Source organism: Gracilinanus agilis, chromosome 1, assembly GCF_016433145.1.
Source record: "Gracilinanus agilis isolate LMUSP501 chromosome 1, AgileGrace, whole genome shotgun sequence".
Classification (NCBI taxonomy): domain Eukaryota; kingdom Metazoa; phylum Chordata; class Mammalia; order Didelphimorphia; family Didelphidae; genus Gracilinanus; species Gracilinanus agilis.
In genome coordinates this window covers 712,232,589-712,250,954 of record NC_058130.1, presented here as the reverse complement: position 1 = coordinate 712,250,954, position 18,366 = coordinate 712,232,589, and the positions used below count along the sequence as shown (strand labels likewise).

The window sequence follows — 18,366 nt, the reverse complement described above, 5'->3', positions numbered from 1 at the left end:
ATGAGGCTTGTGTGTTAACCTTATGTAAAGATACAGACAGCAGTCACACAAGATGAGGTATATGTGAGTGTCCACAACAAGTTTGGGCTTATGCCTGCCTCAACACTAGGGCTCCTTTTTAAGCCTCCTATTTACCCCCTTCCACAGTATATGCCACCAAAGAATCACTCAGAACTGCTGGAATTAGGATGTCTTTTATTCCTGTAGCCAGAAAACAAGACCTGCATCCCTCCTACGGAGCCCATGTTATGTTTCAGTCAGAAAAATGTGAGGGCCAAGCCCTCTGCCCAGGCAACAGCTGAACTGGCCCTTGGGTCAGTGGGGGAGTAGGGAAGGGGAAGGGGTCCTGGGCACCCCTGGGGCACAAAAAGCTGAGGCTGAGAAGCTGCCCAATAATAATAATCACCAAGGGAAGAAGCCACTCCAAGAGATCAGTTTAGAGAATAAAGGGGATAATGGGAGAGCGTAGTGGGGGATAATCCCGGAACTCTTTCAGGTAGCTCCGATGCTTTCCTTTGGCCCAGATGGTCATTTGGATGAAGCCCACGAGGGTGAAGAGAGCCACTGTGGAGAAAAGGAAGAAAAGAGTGAAATCCCTGCTTGTGGTACTTCAGGAAGGCCCTTTTAGGTATCTTAAGATTTAGAATTGGGAGGGTTTTTAGTTCTTCCATTCTGGTCCTGTCCTTTCATTTTACAGTTGAAGAAACAGGTTAAGAGAAAGTGACTACCAGTGACAGAAAGGCAATAACAGGACTCAAAACCCAGAGTTTTGACTCCTAAATCTAGTACTTTCTACCATGCTGGTGAAGAAAGACCAAATGCCAAGGTTTCCTTTGTTCCCCAGGCCCAGCTTAAGTTTATCCAAGAGGTAAAGAAAGGAAGTTAGAAGTCTCACCTGGGAGGCACTGGGTCATGATGGCAAACCCAATCCAGGACCCCACCTATGGAAGAAAAAGGTTAGAGTACAATTAAGGACTGGTATACCTGGCCAACACAAACTTCTCCAGATGTAGGCAGGCTGAAACAAGACAGTGACTCTTATACCTGCCTACCCTCCAAGGTAACTGGAACTTCTGATCTGGGTGATAAAATAACATAGAGCTCTTGGTTTCTGATGCAGGCCAGGAAATCATGGCCTGATTAAGGCCAAGGCAAGAAAGGGAATGGACACTGTTTGGTCCTGGTTTAGAATTAAATATCTACTTGTTCTTGGAACCCATAGGATTTCCCCCATTCTACTGTCCAGGGCCTGGGGCTCCACAAAGGAAGTATAATGCAAGCAGAAGATAACCCTAAATCCAACAAATCACAGAGAAAGCAAATACAGAAGCTAAAAAGGAGAGGCTCTTACCTCATATGTGTAATTGGGACATGACACCAACAGAAAGAGCCATGTGAAGGGGTTCTTGGTTGGGTAAGGTATCTTCCGGGTCTTGGAACCTGTAAATGAGTAGATGAATAACATCAGTATTGTACACCCTCAGCTCTAGAGATTTAGAACTTGAAGGGTCATTGGAGAACATCTAGTCCAGTCGTGCTTATTTTACAGATGTGGGAACAAGCCCCACAGAGGTTATAAGATTTGTCAAAGGACACAAAGATAGTAGCAAGTGTCACATACTTTCTCTTAACTATGCTCACAGTCCCAACAAACCTAATCTGACCTTAGCAAGCCCACCTACTACTGTGTGCAGACCAGCACATACCTATTTGCTATGAATCCTATCACTCACCTGCTGGCCGCAGATTCCGAAGAGCGATGTGAATGGAGAAGTTACCTAGCTGACAGAGCTGGGAAAGGGCCATAATTAGAAAAGGTCTTAGCCTCCAAACTACCCTCTCCAGATGGATTCCATCCCAACCCACCACCACCACACACAATCCCCTAGACCAGTGATGGGCAAACTTTTTAAAGAGGGGGCCAAAGGAAAAGAAATGCTCATCTGTCAGTCTGTTTCTAAGGCAACTCTTTCGAAGTTTCATTGTATTGTATCCTACTCACTATATTCATCAGATTAGGAATAATGTCAAATGGCTGAATAGAACATTTCAGGGGGCCGCATCCGCAGGCCTTTAGTCAAAGATCAACTTTATTTATTATCCAGAGACCAGCTCACTCTGACCCAGGGCTACCTGCCCTGGGTCAGCAGAAGAGCATCCAGACAGACCTATTAGCAACCCGAGTCAGATAAACCTTTCACCCTTAGTTTTCAGTATGGGAACATTTCAGGGGGCCGCATCTGGCCCACAGGCCATAGTTGGCTCATCACTGCCCTAGACCACCATCCATTCCCAGGGGCCCCCTTACCGCAAAAATGGCAAGTGCTAGTTTCACCTGCTGTCCACCATATGCTATGGAGGGAAGAAGAGTAGAAGAAACAGGATGAATGTCAGCTTAAGGTACCAGCAGATCCCCGAGGGTGCCCGGGGCAGAGCAGAGACTGGGTCACTCACTTGGAGGAGTATACAGAGGGTGGTTGATATAATAGGCCATCCAGGCAGCAAAGCCCCAGTAATAGGTGCAGTTCTGAAAACAGGAAAAGGCAGAGAAATTAGTGTAAACATTTGGAATCTCAATCCTATAACTCTCAATTCATCTATAAAGATAATTATTCTTGCACTATGGGAAAATTGTCATACAATTACTACGTATCTGAGTTGCCCCTTGAACCCAGAAATCACTTGGCTAGTCCAACCCATTCACAAAAAAGAATTTCCATCCCCACAGACAATGTGCACAACAGCTACTTATGGGAAGATATTCCCACACCCCCAGAGGCAGCCCACTCCTCCAACTATCCAGAAGCTCTCTCTGACATCATGTCCAAAACGGCCCCTTTGCAACTTCCCCCATCGCTCCTAGTTCTTCCCTATGAGGCTAAACAGAACAGATCTAATTCCTCTTCTACGTGACAGCCCTTCAAATATGTGAAGGCAGTTAGCATGTACCACTTAAGTCTTCTCTCCTCCCATCTAAACAACCTCAGTTCCTTCAACTCATTTTCATATTCAGGGCCCTTTGGCAATACTAGTTGCACTATTCTGGCACACACCAAAGGGAGTCAATGTCCTTCCAAAACTACACAATATTCCAGATGGTGTGACCAGTGGGTGTATAAATGAGACTATCACCTCATTATTGCAAGTTATGCTTCTGTAAAAGCTATCCAAGATTACAATAGCTTTTGACTACCACGCCAAACTCAGATCAGCTCATATTGAGCTTATAGTCCACTAAATCCTCTGATTTTTTTCAGAAAGACTCAACCAAACATGCCTCCTATCTCGTACTTGTAAATTATGCCACACTGCTTCTTTCTCAAAAAATGAAAATACAACTAGTTGCATTTTAAGATTTTAAAAATATTTTCCTCACAATACTCCTGTGGGGTGGACAGTTCAAGTATTACTGATATTTTATGGATAAGAAAGCCAAGCACTAAAGAGGCTATAACTTCCTGAGGGTCGGGTCATACAGCTAGTTATATGTCAGAGCCAGGACTAAAACTACATCTCTCAGGTTCAAATCTGACCTCAAACACTTCTAGCTGTTTGACCCTGGACAAGTCTCTTAACCCTATTTGCCTAGCCCTTGCCCTCCTGTCTTAAGAGTTGTTACTAGGATAGAAAAAAAAGATTAAAAAAAAAAAAAGGTACATTTTGACTCAACTACCTTATGTCAAATTAATGCTGCCCCTCTTAATAAATCCCACACTGGCCTAGAGCCAGGGAAGTCAGAATAACAGTGGGAAGAGAAGGAAGCAGGCAGAATGACTAATGGCTTCATCAGTCTCCAACAATAGGATCCAAGGGATCAGCAAAACAATGGCACTTCAGGTCTGGGGAAGGGAGAGCAGACTTTTCCTAGAGACTCATGCCAAGTCTACCATGAAATCTCAACCTTTGATGAACAGGATCATCATCGTCCCAAGAAATCTCTGGGAGCTTCAGGACAATAACTGGGTCACCGAATTGAGTAAGACCAATTAACAGGATATCCTTCAACATGGCAGAGCCCTAATAAAGTCCCCTGCTGCAGGGCCAACAGATTACTATTTATCCAACTAAAAATGTGAAGCCCTCTCACACCAGAAAATCAAGACACAGCACAGTACCTACCCCCTTCCCTCTTTCCTCTACCCACCAAGGGCTAACCTTGAAAATGTTACGTAGGGGCATTGTCCCATGAGAGAATCGGTGAACAAACAGTGTCTCCAGTAAGCGCTTGATGTAGTGGAATGAGTGACAGATACAGGCAAGACTGGGAGGAGAGGAAGAAAGAGAACTGCTCAGAACTCTGGCCTCCTATACCTCACCCCACTCCTATACACCACCCCTGGCCCCTGCCAATCACAATAGGGAGGGAAATCTTAGAACTGGAAGTAAGCTCTGAAGTCCTAAGAATCATAAGATCAGAGCTGAAGAAAATTTCAAGAGATTATCTTATCCCATCCCCTCATTTTACAGATGATGAACTGAGGACAAAGTGAATAAAGGACTTGCCCAAAGTACCAAAAGTGGAAATAAGTAGAAGAGCTGGGATTAGAACTCAAACCTAAATCCAAATCCATTCCACTGTATGACCTCTCCAATTACATCATCCGGACTAACCTATTAACTGAGCAGGAACCCCTTTCTCCAGCTGCCCTGACAAACACTCATCCAGACCCTTTCCTGCAGCTCTCCAGTGATGATGGCATGGGAAACAGGGGACAAGGGGGGAATGTGGCAGGGCTGGAAATGTGTCCAAGTTTGCCCATTCCCATGCCCAAAGGCCATACTCACTGAACCACAGTGTGCCGACTAGATGTGAAGTCATACTTGTGACCATAGATGAAGGGTACTCGGAAATAAAATAGCAGGTAAATGAGTAGAGGGCCAGCATACTCTGTCAGGAATACCTGAGTGGCGAGGAAAGTAAGTGAAGGGAGGGAAGGGAAGAAGGCCACACATTGGGGCAGGGGCTCTAGGGAGAAAGAGTATGGATCTCACCGTCACCCAGCTGATTTGGGCTCCCAAATCTCGGAAGTAAAGTGTAGCTGTGGTCCCCACTGGTAGGTTCTGCAGAATGTCCTCATCCTTCAAGGACTTGCCCTCTACATATGAGAAAAGGGGGAAGAAAGGGCAAGGAAAGAAGGAAAGAGAGAAACCCACAAAGATGAGTCCTGGTGAATACCAGATGAATCCTCTGTCCCAAAGTTACTGTGTGAAGAAGTTAGAGCACTCAGTTTCTGGGTCCTCTATCAAAGTGTTTACTCACTAGGATCCAGCCGCAAAGACTGCCGGGCAGCATACCACTGGGGATCTAGGAAGAGAGAAACAGAGAAGATAGAAGACCCTATCTTTGTAATCTCTCACCTCAGGGAACATGGCCTTAAGATGGCCCACCAAAACTCATCATAACACCACACATCCCACCCCAACCAACTGGTCAAACTCTCTCCCCTCTGTTGCTTAAACTCCAGAGACAGCATCATATCTGAACACATTCATTCCCTGTCTAATAGGGGGGAAAATTATTCTTTTTTTTGTTGTTGTTCAGTTCCCAGTGCTTCTCCCATCAACGATTTATCCCTTTGCTTAAATGTGGAATATTTCAAATCAACCCACTATATATTTTGAGGGTTCTTAGATTCAATTTCTGTATTTACTTCATGAATATCCTTCCATCACACTACACTAACTATCATGAAAGTAAAAATTGTCTTTAAAATAACTGCTATGTTACTAACAACACAGGAGGGAGCTCCCATCAACCAACAGTGAAAATCCATTTTCACAGCAAGGGTAGGACTTGGTTTGGTTGTTTCTTTCATTACTGTGCTCTTTCTCTATGACACTGGTATATTCTGACTCTTGCTCTTGGTTAGACTACCTATCCCAGCATAAGCCTGAATGTCCCAAGGCTGCCATTATTTAGCCCAACACAACCAGCAAAGGAGAGAAAGGCCAAGAGAGCTCATACTCAGTGCCTCCCATCTTTTCCCCTTCTCTGGAGTCAGACATCAGCAGAAGGGAAGGAGTAGCCTCTTAGTTTCCTCATCTGTAAAATGGGTCCCATCCAGCTCTGAGAGACATTCTGTGAGATTCCTGAGAGGCCCAGTGCCCCCCACTAGGGCCAAGATACATACGTGATTTTGTGAAGAGGTTCTTGATCTCGGCAATGGTGGCATTGGGTTCCACCTGAGAAGAAGTGTACCAGGGGAAGTGTTAGCTCTAGCAGGAGGATAGTCCTAGGAGCCAGGATCTCTTACTTCTTCTTAGGTTGGAGGTTGTGGGTAGGGGTAGAGGAAAGGGGAAATAAAAGGGTTTCTTTATGCAGGAGGATGGAAGCAGAGAGCCAGAAAAAGGGAATGTCTCCTGGTAGGAGGGTGCAGCTCAAGCCACTACCACCACCCCAGCCCATCCCAGGGAATTGCTAACCAGGAAGGTATCCTACAGCAGAACATAAGAGTATCTCGCCCTCATCGAGGAAGCCAAATCTGAATGGAAGGAATCTTAAGCCTCAAAACAAAAACTCATTAGGAGATGAAGTTTATAAGATACCGACAGTCCTAAGTCAAGGTCAGCAGACAGGTGGGAACCCCACAGTATGTGGCCCTCAAAGAAAATTTGATCTAATTCTTCTATTTCCTATCCCAGTCCCTCTAGTACTGGAGTCATCTTAAGAAGACGTCACACATCAGCTTCCTTTCACAAAATCCTAAGAAGTGCAGCAAATCTTATTCTTCCCAAACTGGAAGCTTGGCAGGGAAAGAGAAATAGAAGGAAGATTATGCCTTTCTTGCCTGAGGTGAGGTTATGCTCACTATTACTACCATAAAAAAAGAGAAAAATCTGCCCTCCAAGGGCACAGACACTCAAAAGATATAAGAAATAGGCAAAGTAGCCAGGCAAACACCTGCAGGTGGCAGACTTGCCATAGACAGAGGAGTGAGTTTGGCAAAAAAGCTCCAAACTCATCAACCCAATAGGGGAGAATCTGTCCAATTTATAGCTGTTAAAGGGATTTAAAGGTGAAAGCTCTCGGTAAAGACTGATAGAGGGGACTAAACACCTCAGGAAACATGGGACCTCCTTAGGTCTGACATAAAAGTAGAAAATGGACTTTGAGATTCTGACAATGAAACCTTCAAAAAGCTGGGTTTTCCTTGAGAAAATGTAGATTATTGTGTAAAAGTCTTTAACCTATACTCAAACCACTTCCTCTTCCTCCTGACAAGCTATGGATCTCAGCCAAACCAAATCCTCACTCAAGGCTTAAATAAAGGAAAAGATGTAACTGAGTACCTGTATTTTCATGCTCATCCACCTCTTTCCCAGAGTTCAAGAGAGCTCCAGGGGTAGGTCATACACCATCATACCTAGGGATTTAGACCTGTCCCATTTTCAGATGTGAAAACAGGAGACAGAGAACCTACTAAGCAGGTCCTCATTTACCCATCACTGAGAATGGCCAAACCTACCAAATACTCCCTAGTGAGAGACTATGAAGTCAATAAACATTTAGTAAGTACCTACAATATGAAAAACCCACAGCAGAAGAAGGAAGGAGAGTCAGTCTGGAAAGATGATATAGGATTTTGGGTCAGAGGACCAGGATTCAAATTCTGGCTCTGCTATATAACACCTATGACCTTGGAAAAATCACTTATCTAGTTTCCTCAGCTGTAAAACAAAGGGTTTGGATTAGATGGTCCATGAAATTCTCTAGCTTTAAATTCTATGGCTTATCTATTTCCAAATTTCCCCACCCCCACTTCTTGTGGCCAGGCACACAGCTCAATGAAGCACCACTTTCTCTATACCTAGGGGTGTGGAATGACTTTTACAAATGAGGTAAGAATGAGAACTCATGCATTTACATTTCTATTTAAATTGTACTCCAAAATATTCTCCCCTCCCCCTGCCCCACTCACTGCCCTGGGAGATTGTCCTGTTACTTTGCAAGAGTCCACATTTTGAAATATGGATTGGGCAGAGGGTGGGGGAAGGTAGTCTCAAGGGGATGATATAAGAGAAACAAGAAAAGGTGCTGAGGAACTATGCTGCAGCCAAGTCTGGGCCAGACTTTCCAAGACTTCTGGGCCAGGGTTCCCAAGACACCCACCAAATGAGCAAGACTCAAGAAAATAAGTCTTTACCTTATCCAGGAAACACAGCTTCTCCCGTGTCTTGGCATCCAGAATCTCCACCTCAAAGAAGAGAACAGCTTTTTTGGGTTTCTTGGTGGCTTTTGGTGGAACAGGTCGGGGGAGACTGTTTATGCTGGGGACCATCACCTGACTGGCCTCTCGGGCCACCATGTTCATATCCATGCTGTCAAGCCTCTCCACTCTCTGCCACTGGGGAGTGCTCTAAGGCAGAACTATTCCCAAAAGTATTGGGGGGAATTGAGGTGTGGCTAAACCCGGACACCAATGAGCTTTTCAAATCAGCCCCCCAAACCAATCTTCCCTGCTCGGAAATGCCTCTTGTATGACCTAGCCCCTAGAGTCCGATCAAATTCTGCCACGGTGCTGGGAAGAGAGCTGGTCCCTGATCCCAGCACTGCCAACTCTCCTCCCAGATGTAACCTGATCACACTTAGACATGGACCATTACTGTTTTCAGCTAAATATAAAATGAAGCCCTGATAAGTTCCAGGGACCTCTTTTTGAGGGAACCCCCAAAAGGATACACATGGTGGGACAGTTTCTATGTTTTCCATGGGCATCAGAGTAAGCAGCCTTTGGACCTCGGGAAGGAACATGTTGGGGGGGGTGGGGAAAGTACCAGTGTACTACAGAGACCTGAATAAGTCATAAATTTTCTCCTTTTTGGATTGCCAAGGCAGATCCTATTGTGTTCAGGTTGAGATGTCAGGTATAATTTATAAAATACTATCCGTGCCTTGCCAATAGTAGCTATCACAGCACAGCTAAATGTGAGAATGAAGGTTAAGGAGCACAAGCAGAACATCTTTGGGTCAGTAGAAAGAATACTATATGTGGAGTAGGACCCACCACCTCTGATACTTCCTAGCTATATATATCCTAAACGAATCAATTTATGTCTTAGTTTCTTCATCCCTAAAGAGTTGGACAAGATCTTTAAATCTATTATATCTGAATCACTTATCACATTCCCAACTCTGGACCCCCAAGACTCTTTGCCAACCTCACACCCCAGGCTCTTCTTCCTCGTGACTACTTGTGGAATCAAGACTCAATCATACTGCAGGCCCAGACAGGGGGTGGGAGGCTGCAGCACGAGCCAAGGCTCTCCCAGCTGCTGAGAAATCCCAGCTATTCTGAGAATCTTTGAGATGACAGCATCCATTTCCCCTTCAGAGCTCCAACAGACACTTTGGATTACTTTACTTTAGCATTATGTTCCCAAGAAGGTGACAGATTCCTGCAATTACAGGTCAGAAACACTCTTTACATATAAGGAAGAACTAGGAAATATCATATAGAGACCAACTCTTTGCAGGAAGGTTTAACTAAAAATCAACCTCATTCCTTTAAAGACATCCCAAGCAAGTCCAAAGTCAAAGTCAACCTGAATTTAGCAAAATGTATCTTGTAGTAAGAAGACACCTGAGTTTGAATCCCACCTCTGACATTACTAGTTGTGGGGTTGTAGTCAAAGTCACTTGACCTCTTCGAGGCTGTACTATCTGAAAAATGGCAATTACATTAATTTTGCACTACTTAATCTCATAAGATTAGGTAGTTAGCCCTTTTGTTAACTCTTAAAACACTACATATGTGAGCTTATAATTACTATAAAGACCACTTTTATCCAAAACTATTAACAAAACTCACCAATGCATATGGGAAAAGGCCCAACTCTATCCAAGCATCAAGGCTTGGCACCATTTCACATTTACTGTCTCCTAATTATTGATCCAAACACAGGATCAATAAAAAACAGACTTTTCAAGGGCAGCTAGGTGGCTCAGTGGATTGAGAGCCAGGTCTAGAGGCAGGAGGTCCTAGGTTCAAATTTGACCTCAGCTAGCTGTGTGACCCTGGGCAAGTCACCCTTACCACCCTTACCACGCCTTGGAAACAATATACAGTATTGATTATAAGACAGAAGGTAAAGGTTAAAAAGAGGGGGGATAGTATGTATTGGGGAGTTATATTTAAGAAGATTCTAAAGAGAGTGGGGAGAAAGCTGGGTTATACAGGGCTCTGAATGCTAAAACAGAGCATTCTGTATTTGATCTTGGAGGCAATAGAAAGTCTCTAGACTTTACTAGAGAACGGTCAGCAGGATTTGACTTGCTATTTAGGAAAATCATTATAGTGGCTGAATGGAGGATGGACTGGAGCTGAGAAAAACTTCAGGCAGGAAGATCCCCAGCAGGTTATTACAATAATCCAAGCAGAAGTTGATGAAGCCCTATACCAGAGTGATGGCTAGACTGGATATTAGATATATAAATGTTTATTAATTGATTAACAAGTTCTTAGTGAATAGAGTGATAGCTAGGGCTGGAGGATTTATAAGAGAGACAGATGGATGACTTAAGATGAGGTCTCCCTGAAAGAGAACAAATTTGAGCTTTACCTTGAAGGACTTCAAGAATTTTGAAAGGAGATGAAGGGGAGAGTCTATCAGGTTGAGACATGGAGGCAACAAAGTGCAAGATTTTTTGAAAAGGCAGTAAAAAGATAATAAAGACTCCAGAATGACTCCTAGGTTGAGGGACTGGGAGATGGTATTGTCTTCAACAGTAATAGGGGAAGGAAAGAGGGTTTAGGAAAAAGATAATGAGTTCTACTTTGGACATAATGAGTCTACTTTTATCCTTCATAGGTTTTTTATTTTATTTTATTTTATTAAATTTTCTTTTTTTACAATTACATTAGAAATAATTTTTGACAATTGTTTTCTAACATTTTGCAAATGGGATTCTCTCTCTGTCTCCCAGAGACAGTAAATAATCTAATATAGGTTTTACCAGTGCTTTCACACAATATGACATACTGATGAGTTTAAGATGTCTACTAGATATCCAATTTGGAAAGCCTGGAAGGCAGTTGGAGATGTGAGCTCGGGAGTCAGCTGAGAGATCAGGGAAGGAAAGATATATATATTTAAGAATCATCAGTATAGAAAAAAATGTTTTTAATTAAAAAAAGAATCATCAACATAAAGATGGTAGTTAAATTCATGGAAGCTGATGAGATCACCAAGTGAAGTAGCATAAAGGAAAAAGAGAACCCGAGACAGAATCCTGAGAGACACCTACCAGTTAAAAGGTGTGATTTGGAAGAGAATCCCAAAAGCCTGGAGTAAAAAGTATATAAAGGAGGAAAAAATGTTCAACAGAGTCAAAGGCTTCAAAGAGGTCAAGAAGAACAAAGACTGAGAAAAAAAGTCACAGATTTGTCAACTAAGAGATCATTAGTAACTTTGGTCTAGTATGGCTAGTAGCCATGTGTATATGTCTTAATATCCCAACTCTGTAGAAAGCTCTATGCCTTATATAACTTTGCACCCATCTTGTACAAATAAGATGCCCAAGAGATAATTACTGATTGCTTTTTTTTTTTAAATCAGTACTCTGAGACACTAAGACAAAGGAGGGTCAAAACAAAGTCATCTAAACTCATACAGCTTGTTCCCATGCTGAGGGTTTCTTAGGGCCTGACACTTCCCAAAAAGTACTTGCATAATAGGCTGAACCCTGTGTGAAGAAACCTTGAATGCTCAAGTAAGGCTTTTCCTTCTCGCAATAAGGACACTATAGATCCTCCCTTAAAGTTTAGATTGACAACCTGACACTTCCCAAAAGGCAATGAATCATGAAACCTACAGAAAAAGAGAGTCTCAACAAGGCCCTATATATAATAGCATAGTGAATGCCACACATTCCTACATCTAGGCCTGGCATTCACTTCTGGAGGAGGGCTGGGGAAAAGTATCATGCTTATAGAATCACAGAATCTTGGAATTAGAAAGGAGGTCCAAAGGTATCTTAATCCAACTAATATTTTAATAAGAATCTTCTTCTAAAATACCCCCAATAAATGATCATTCGGCCCTTACCACTAGAGATGAAGTCATCTAAAGTGGGTCCTTCCAAAATAGGACTATGTAAGTCAGTGGTTTCCAAACTTTTTTGGCCGCCCGCCCCCTTTCCAGAAAAAAATATTACTTAGTGCCCCCTGTCACATACTATCACCGCCCCCTTACAGTTATTCACCACCCCCAAATGCACCTGTGGCCATCACCACAGGATCGCTGCAGCACCACCAGGGGGCTGCGGCACCCACTTTGGAAATCACTAATGTGAGTGTTGAAAATTTTTTCTTTAAATCTGTCTCTCTGTAATTTTCATGTACTGCAACTTGTTCTACCCTCTGAACCCAAGCAAAAAAGGTTGCCCCCATAGGGGGCAGCTGGATAGCTCAGTGGATTGAGAGTCAGGCCTAGAGACAAAGGGAAGTACTAGGTTCAAATCCAGCCTCAGACACTTCCCAGCTGTGTGACCCTGGGCAAGTCACTTGACCCCCACTGCCCACCCTTACCACTCTTCCACCAAGGAGCCAATACACAGAAGTTAAGGGTTAAAAAAAAAAAAAAAAAAAAAAAGGTTGCCCCTTCTATCTCAGATTAAAAATCTTGAGTCAGAAAAGATCTCAGAAACTAGCTATCTGGACCATCCCCTCATTTAACAAAAAGTCATAGAACTAAAAGCTATTAAAGATATCATCTAAGTTTAACCTCCCCATATTTTCCAAATGTGGAAACCAAGAAACAGAAAAGGGTAATTCACATACGTAAATAAGCAGCAAAACCAAGACTTAAATCCAGTTCTTTAGACACCAAAGTTAGTGCTTTTTCTGCCATATTACATTTTTTAGCCAAATAAAGCAGAAATTCTGTTTTCCCTCCTCCTCTCCTTCCCACCTTCACCACAACAAAATGCATGGTACCCTGACATTGTTGCCCCTCTATAAAGGAGGGTCTATTGTGTCCCTATTCTCATAGGGGAAAGTCCTGCCTGGGCAGTCGAGGTTTCTTCACACAAGATTTAGCCTATGTGCAAATCCCTTGCAGCCCCTTTCAACAAAAAGGCCAGACTTAACCAGGAGATATATTAATAGTTCCTGGACTCCTGGGAGGGCTGTGACCACAGGACACAACAACCTCTCCCCAGAAAAAGGAGGGCTCTGAGTTCCTGCTGAGACACTCAATGGCTTAAAATACAATCAGACCCTCTGCCCAGCCAGCTGCTAGGGTGAAATTCAACCCATGCCCTTGGCATGGTACCCTGGCGCCAGGTGGGAGATCATAGGACAGCCAAAACCCAGGCTTGTAAGGAGGAGCCCAGCACACAGGAAACAGAGCTTGCTAGACCACTCACTCATAGTTTCTACCATCCAGCAGGGAGGGAGCAGTCCTGTAGGAAGCCCCAGATCACAGAAAAAGACGTCAAGAACCCTGAGAGCAGCAGAACAGCTCAATGACAACATGAGGTAAGGAAGACATCATGGCATGGTGGAAAATATTGAATTTGGAGTCAGAAAACCTGGGTTCAAATCCTGGCTCAGCTACTTACTACTCATAACTCAGCTACTCATTATTCATAATAAATGTTTCTTGACTAATTGATATGACTTTAGACAAAACACAATCTTTCTGGGCCTCTGTTTATTCTCTAAGATGAAGGAGTTGAACTAGGTAACCTCTAAGAGATCATAAAATTGTAAGATTTAGAGTTAGAAAGAACCTTAGAGATGAGCTAATCTAATCCTTTCATAATCCAACATGGTCTATCCATTTGTCAGATAGGGAAACTGAGGGCCAGAGAGAAGAGACTCTTCCAAAAATCACACAGCTAACAAGTAGTTGCCTTTCCATTTATAAAGTCCTATGATCCTAAGTCCCGATGACACTTCTGCCCGATGTCCTAGTGATTTGGCTGCTACAGACCTCCTAGAGGCATCTCCATTCAGTTGTATTCCCACTCAGGGATGGAAATAACATGGGGGTTGCTTATCTTTGGGGCAGTGATGGGGGAGGGTTACTTCTCAAGAGCCCTCATTTTCCAAGTCCAAATTCTCAAAGTAAATTCTTTCTTTCTGGGGAAGACAGACAGACTCCATGACTTAAGAGACGAAATGTAAAAAGGTGCTCCCCACCCCACCAAGTCCATTTAACAATGAAAGTACAAAGCACTGCTACAATCCCACCCACTTGACCCCGCTACAGTCCAAGAACTGCAAACAGAACAGTGTATTATATGACATTCTAGAAAAAGAAAAAATAAAGAGAATCTTTGGGATATCTAGAAAATACAGACCTACTATGTCCCAGAAAAAATGTGAGAATGTCTACAGATAGCCCCTTTGCTGCTCTGAAGGCTTCAGTGTGCCTATTATAAGATAAAAGTATATCTCAGACTCCCAGGGGACTGAGACAGGGCCAACCCAGAAGAAAATTCATACAATCTCAGCATCCCTCAATTAGCTAAGCAGTCAAAGTGAAGAAACACAAAGCAAAAGAATGAGAGAAAGCATGCTGTAACAAAACAAACCCAGGAGGCAAATAACTGGTGTTAGTCTATTATTAATATGGCACCTTCCCTCTCTAAGCCTAAGGGGTTTGGTCTAGAGAGTTCCAGAAGTCCTTTCCAGCTCCAGTAATCTGTTACTCTGTGGCTTAAAAAGGTTTTGTCTTCCTATGAAAGACCTGAAGGGGGAGAGGTAACTGCAGATGAATAAGGAATAAACTAGAATTCCAAAATAGTATTAAACTAAGGCCACCAATGAGTTCTGTACAGAAGAATGATCTATCAGACACAACTAGGGTTCAGAAGAGAGAATGACCAGAAGGAAGGCTAATAGACAGAAGGATATTCATGGGCAAGACCCCATATAAGCAAAGCAGGGAAAGAAGGTTGAAAGATACAATCACTCCTCCTTTTGGCTCCTGTAAGGTATATCAGCTAGCCCTTTGCTGGATGAGATGGAGAAAGAAGGGACAAGGACAGCCCTGCAACAATCTTGGCCAGAGAGTAAGGAGTGCCTACTCGATGACAGTTCCAGTAGTCTTGGAGGAATTCTCACTTGAAAAGTCTGACATTCCGGTGTGTAGCCAAAATGAACTCGTGTTAGCACAGAACTCCAGGCAATATTTAAATTTATGGGATTGCTAGCAGCTGATCTTCTGTGTGAACCCCAAGCAAAAAAATTCATCTCTATGATAGAACTTTCTATGCCCATAAGCTTATTAAAGTCAAAAATTCACATCACTAACCCCACCTCCCACAATGTTTCATTAACAACAGTAACTTCTAGTCATGGCTGAATATACCTGGATCTCAGAGCTGTGCCTTGATCTGCCCCATACCCCCAAAAGGGCTAGAGAGGGTGAAGAAGGAAAAATAGCAGAGTATGGCAGGGCAAAGAGGTGTGGTCATCTTGCAATTCATGGTTGATAACAACTGTAGCACTCCAAGAAGGTCCTGGCAGGGATGAATACCTAACTCAAATTACCCTGTGATCCTTGGCAAGATGTTCACACAACCCTCCCCAGGACCTTCTCCCTAGACTCTGGAGTGACACAATACAAGGGAAAATAGACCAGGCCAGGGAAAGGGATAAAGCTCACAACAGCTGATCTGAAGGTGATGACAACTTCCCAAACCCACCGGCTGCCTCAAGTTAGCAATGAATCCTCTCTGAAGGCCAAAGGTAATCTATGTCACCATGAGACAGCTTATTCTCTTTCCCTCTGCTGCCATCTACAGTTCTGAACCAGGCTATACACCCCTTTAAGGAAGTAAAGACAAGAGTAAAGCCAATGAGAATTAGGTACAGTCAGGTTTTCATACTACCTAAGGGGGGGAAGGGGAGGGGAATAGAGGGGCAGCTAGATGGCACAGTGGATAGAGTGCCAGGCCTGGAATAAGGAAGGATTATGTTCCTGACCTCAAAGTCTGGTCTCAGATACTTAGAAGCTGTGTGACCCTGGGAAAATCACTTAACCTTGTTTGCTTCAATTTCCTCATATGAGCTAGAGAAGAAAATGGCAAACTACTCCTGTATATTTGCCAAGAAAACTTCAAAATGAAGAGTTGAACACATCTAAAAAATGACAACAAAAAAATGAGATTACAAGTCAAGATGCCATCTCAATTTTATATATACATATAAAAAACTTTAAAAAGTTTGCAAAGTTCCCACAACAATTAATTTTTGCATCTCTATTTTGCAGAAAACAAAAATGCATCTCAGGGACTCAAATGACTTGCCTAAGGTCACACAGCTAGCAAACATTAAAAACAGAAAGTGGAATCCAGGTCTTCGGACTCTTAAACTAGTGAACAGTGGCTATAAAGTCTTCTACGAGTATAGAGTTTAAAAAAGATCGGGCTTAGGGCAGCTGGGTAGCTCAGTGGATTGAGAGTCAGGCCTAAAGACAGGAGGTCCTAGGTTCAAATCTGGCCTCAGACACTTCCCAGCTGTGTGACGCTGGGCAAGTCATTTGACCCCCATTGCCCACCCTTACCACTCTTCCACCAAGGAGCCAATACACAGAAGTTAAGGGTTAAAAAAAAAAAAAAAAAAAAAAAAAAAAAAGATCAGGCTTAGCAGATTTTGACTCTTTTATAAGACAGTCACAATAGCTCAGGAAACTCCTTCCCAGCACCTCTAGGTTTATTGTAGCTATGGCCTTACAATTTGCCCCTTTACTTTACTATGGAACAACTTCACTGTAGGACGACTTTTTAAAAACACAACCAAATACAAAACATTGATAGATCCTTGGATGAAGAAGGTAGCCATCAAGAAATCATGCCATCTCAGAACTGAATGGGGCCTCAAAGGTGGGGCCTCAAAGGTCATTTAATTAAATCCACACTACAGTCCAAAACCCCACTACAATATTGCCGTGTCAAGTGGTTATCCAGCTTCCAGATGAAGATCTGTCAGTTGGTCAACAAACATCAAGCACCTACACACCTACTTGGTATTCTGCCAAGCACTGGGGATACAAAAAAAGGCAAAGAATAGTCCCTGCCCTCAACAAGCTAATGAGGGAGAAAGACCACAAGGAAATGAATACATACAAACAAGTTAAATACAGGATAGACAGTAAGTAATTAACAGAGGGAAGTTTATTAGAACAAAGAAGGGTTGGGAAAGAGTTCTAATAGAAGATGAGATTTTAGTTGGGACTTGAAGGATGCCAGAGAAGTTAGTAGTCAGAGACGAGGAGAGAGAATTTTAGGCATAGAGAATGGCCAAAGAAAACACCTGACGCTAAGAAATGGAGTGTCATTTTCAAGGAACAGCAGGGAGGCCAGTGTCACTGGACCAAAGTGACAGAGAGTAAGGAAGAAGACTGGACAAGATTAGGGGGAGGTAGTAGGATACAAAAGGCTTTTAAAGTCAGAAATGGATTTGTACTTGATGCTAGAGATAATGGGGAGGCAATTTAGTTTACTGAATAGATAGGTTACACAGTCAGATCTGCATTTCTAGTGATAAAAACGCACTATCTCTAGAAACAGCCCGATCTACTTAGAACCATCCTCTACCTGGTAGGAAGCTATTCTATTACAAGGCAAAGTGAGCCTCTTCACAGTTACCAACTATTGTTTCAAGTTCAGCTTTCAAAGGCAAAGAACAAGAAGTTTAATTCTTCTCTGTAACAGTCCTTTAAAAGCTTGAAGACATCTAAGGCCTAACTCTTCAACCAATCTTTGTATGACATAATCTACAGTGCTTCCACAATCTGATTACCATCCTCTTGAGCTGTTCAATTTTATCAAAATCCATCCCAAAACATAACATCTAGAACTAAAAGTAGTTCTGACAAGTTTAGAATTTTTTTTAAAAAAGCAACTGATCCCTCCTCTCAAAATATATGCATAGAGAGTTAACTAGGACAAGCCCTGTGGCCAGGAATCAGAAGGCTGCCTTTCCTTAGGTCTTATTAGACCCTCTAATCTGTTAAAAAGGCTATCACATCTTTATCTCCCCATCAAAGCAGACTGAGCAGTCAGACTTGTCCAAAAGTCTCTTTGGAGCCTGGTACCTCAAAGCAAAGTGAAGTATTTAGAAATGGCTAACTATTGAGAGTAACCTGGTGGACAATCACCTGCTAAAGCCATGGGCCCACTACTTTACAATATAAACCTAGCCTGCTTGGACCATGGAATGACCAATTTGATAAAGTTCCCAAACACCCCGATGAGGCAGAGAGGATAATTACTCTAAACATCACCAAATGAAATAAATGAGAAGTGTGGTGTCATAGAAAGATAACTTGAAAGACTTGGGTTCTAATTCAAGGTCTGCTACTAATGTTAGGGCCATTTATGACCAAACTGCCTCTCCTCTGTCTAGGCCTCAG

At 42.9% G+C, this 18,366-nt stretch overlaps 1 protein-coding gene across 2 annotated transcripts in view; it reads right to left on the bottom strand.

The window, feature by feature from the left end:
• Positions 1-178: 178 nt before the first annotated feature.
• The window catches only part of TECR (trans-2,3-enoyl-CoA reductase), a 33,646-nt gene continuing 15,458 nt past the window's right edge, over positions 179-18,366 (bottom strand). Inside the window, exons 2-13 of one of the 2 annotated variants that reach the window (XM_044670536.1) lie at positions 8,145-8,195; positions 6,132-6,183; positions 5,261-5,305; positions 4,993-5,096; positions 4,786-4,901; positions 4,156-4,261; positions 2,455-2,527; positions 2,309-2,352; positions 1,734-1,791; positions 1,352-1,440; positions 896-941; positions 179-564 (exon numbers count right to left, since the gene is read on the bottom strand). In XM_044670536.1, coding sequence (XP_044526471.1) covers positions 437-564; positions 896-941; positions 1,352-1,440; positions 1,734-1,791; positions 2,309-2,352; positions 2,455-2,527; positions 4,156-4,261; positions 4,786-4,901; positions 4,993-5,096; positions 5,261-5,305; positions 6,132-6,183; positions 8,145-8,195 — 912 coding nt within the window. In that variant the 3' untranslated portion in view covers positions 179-436. Of the gene's footprint in view, positions 565-895; positions 942-1,351; positions 1,441-1,733; positions 1,792-2,308; positions 2,353-2,454; positions 2,528-4,155; positions 4,262-4,785; positions 4,902-4,992; positions 5,097-5,260; positions 5,306-6,131; positions 6,184-8,144; positions 8,434-18,366 lie in introns of those variants that run through there. The other variant, XM_044670529.1, reaches the window with a different exon arrangement.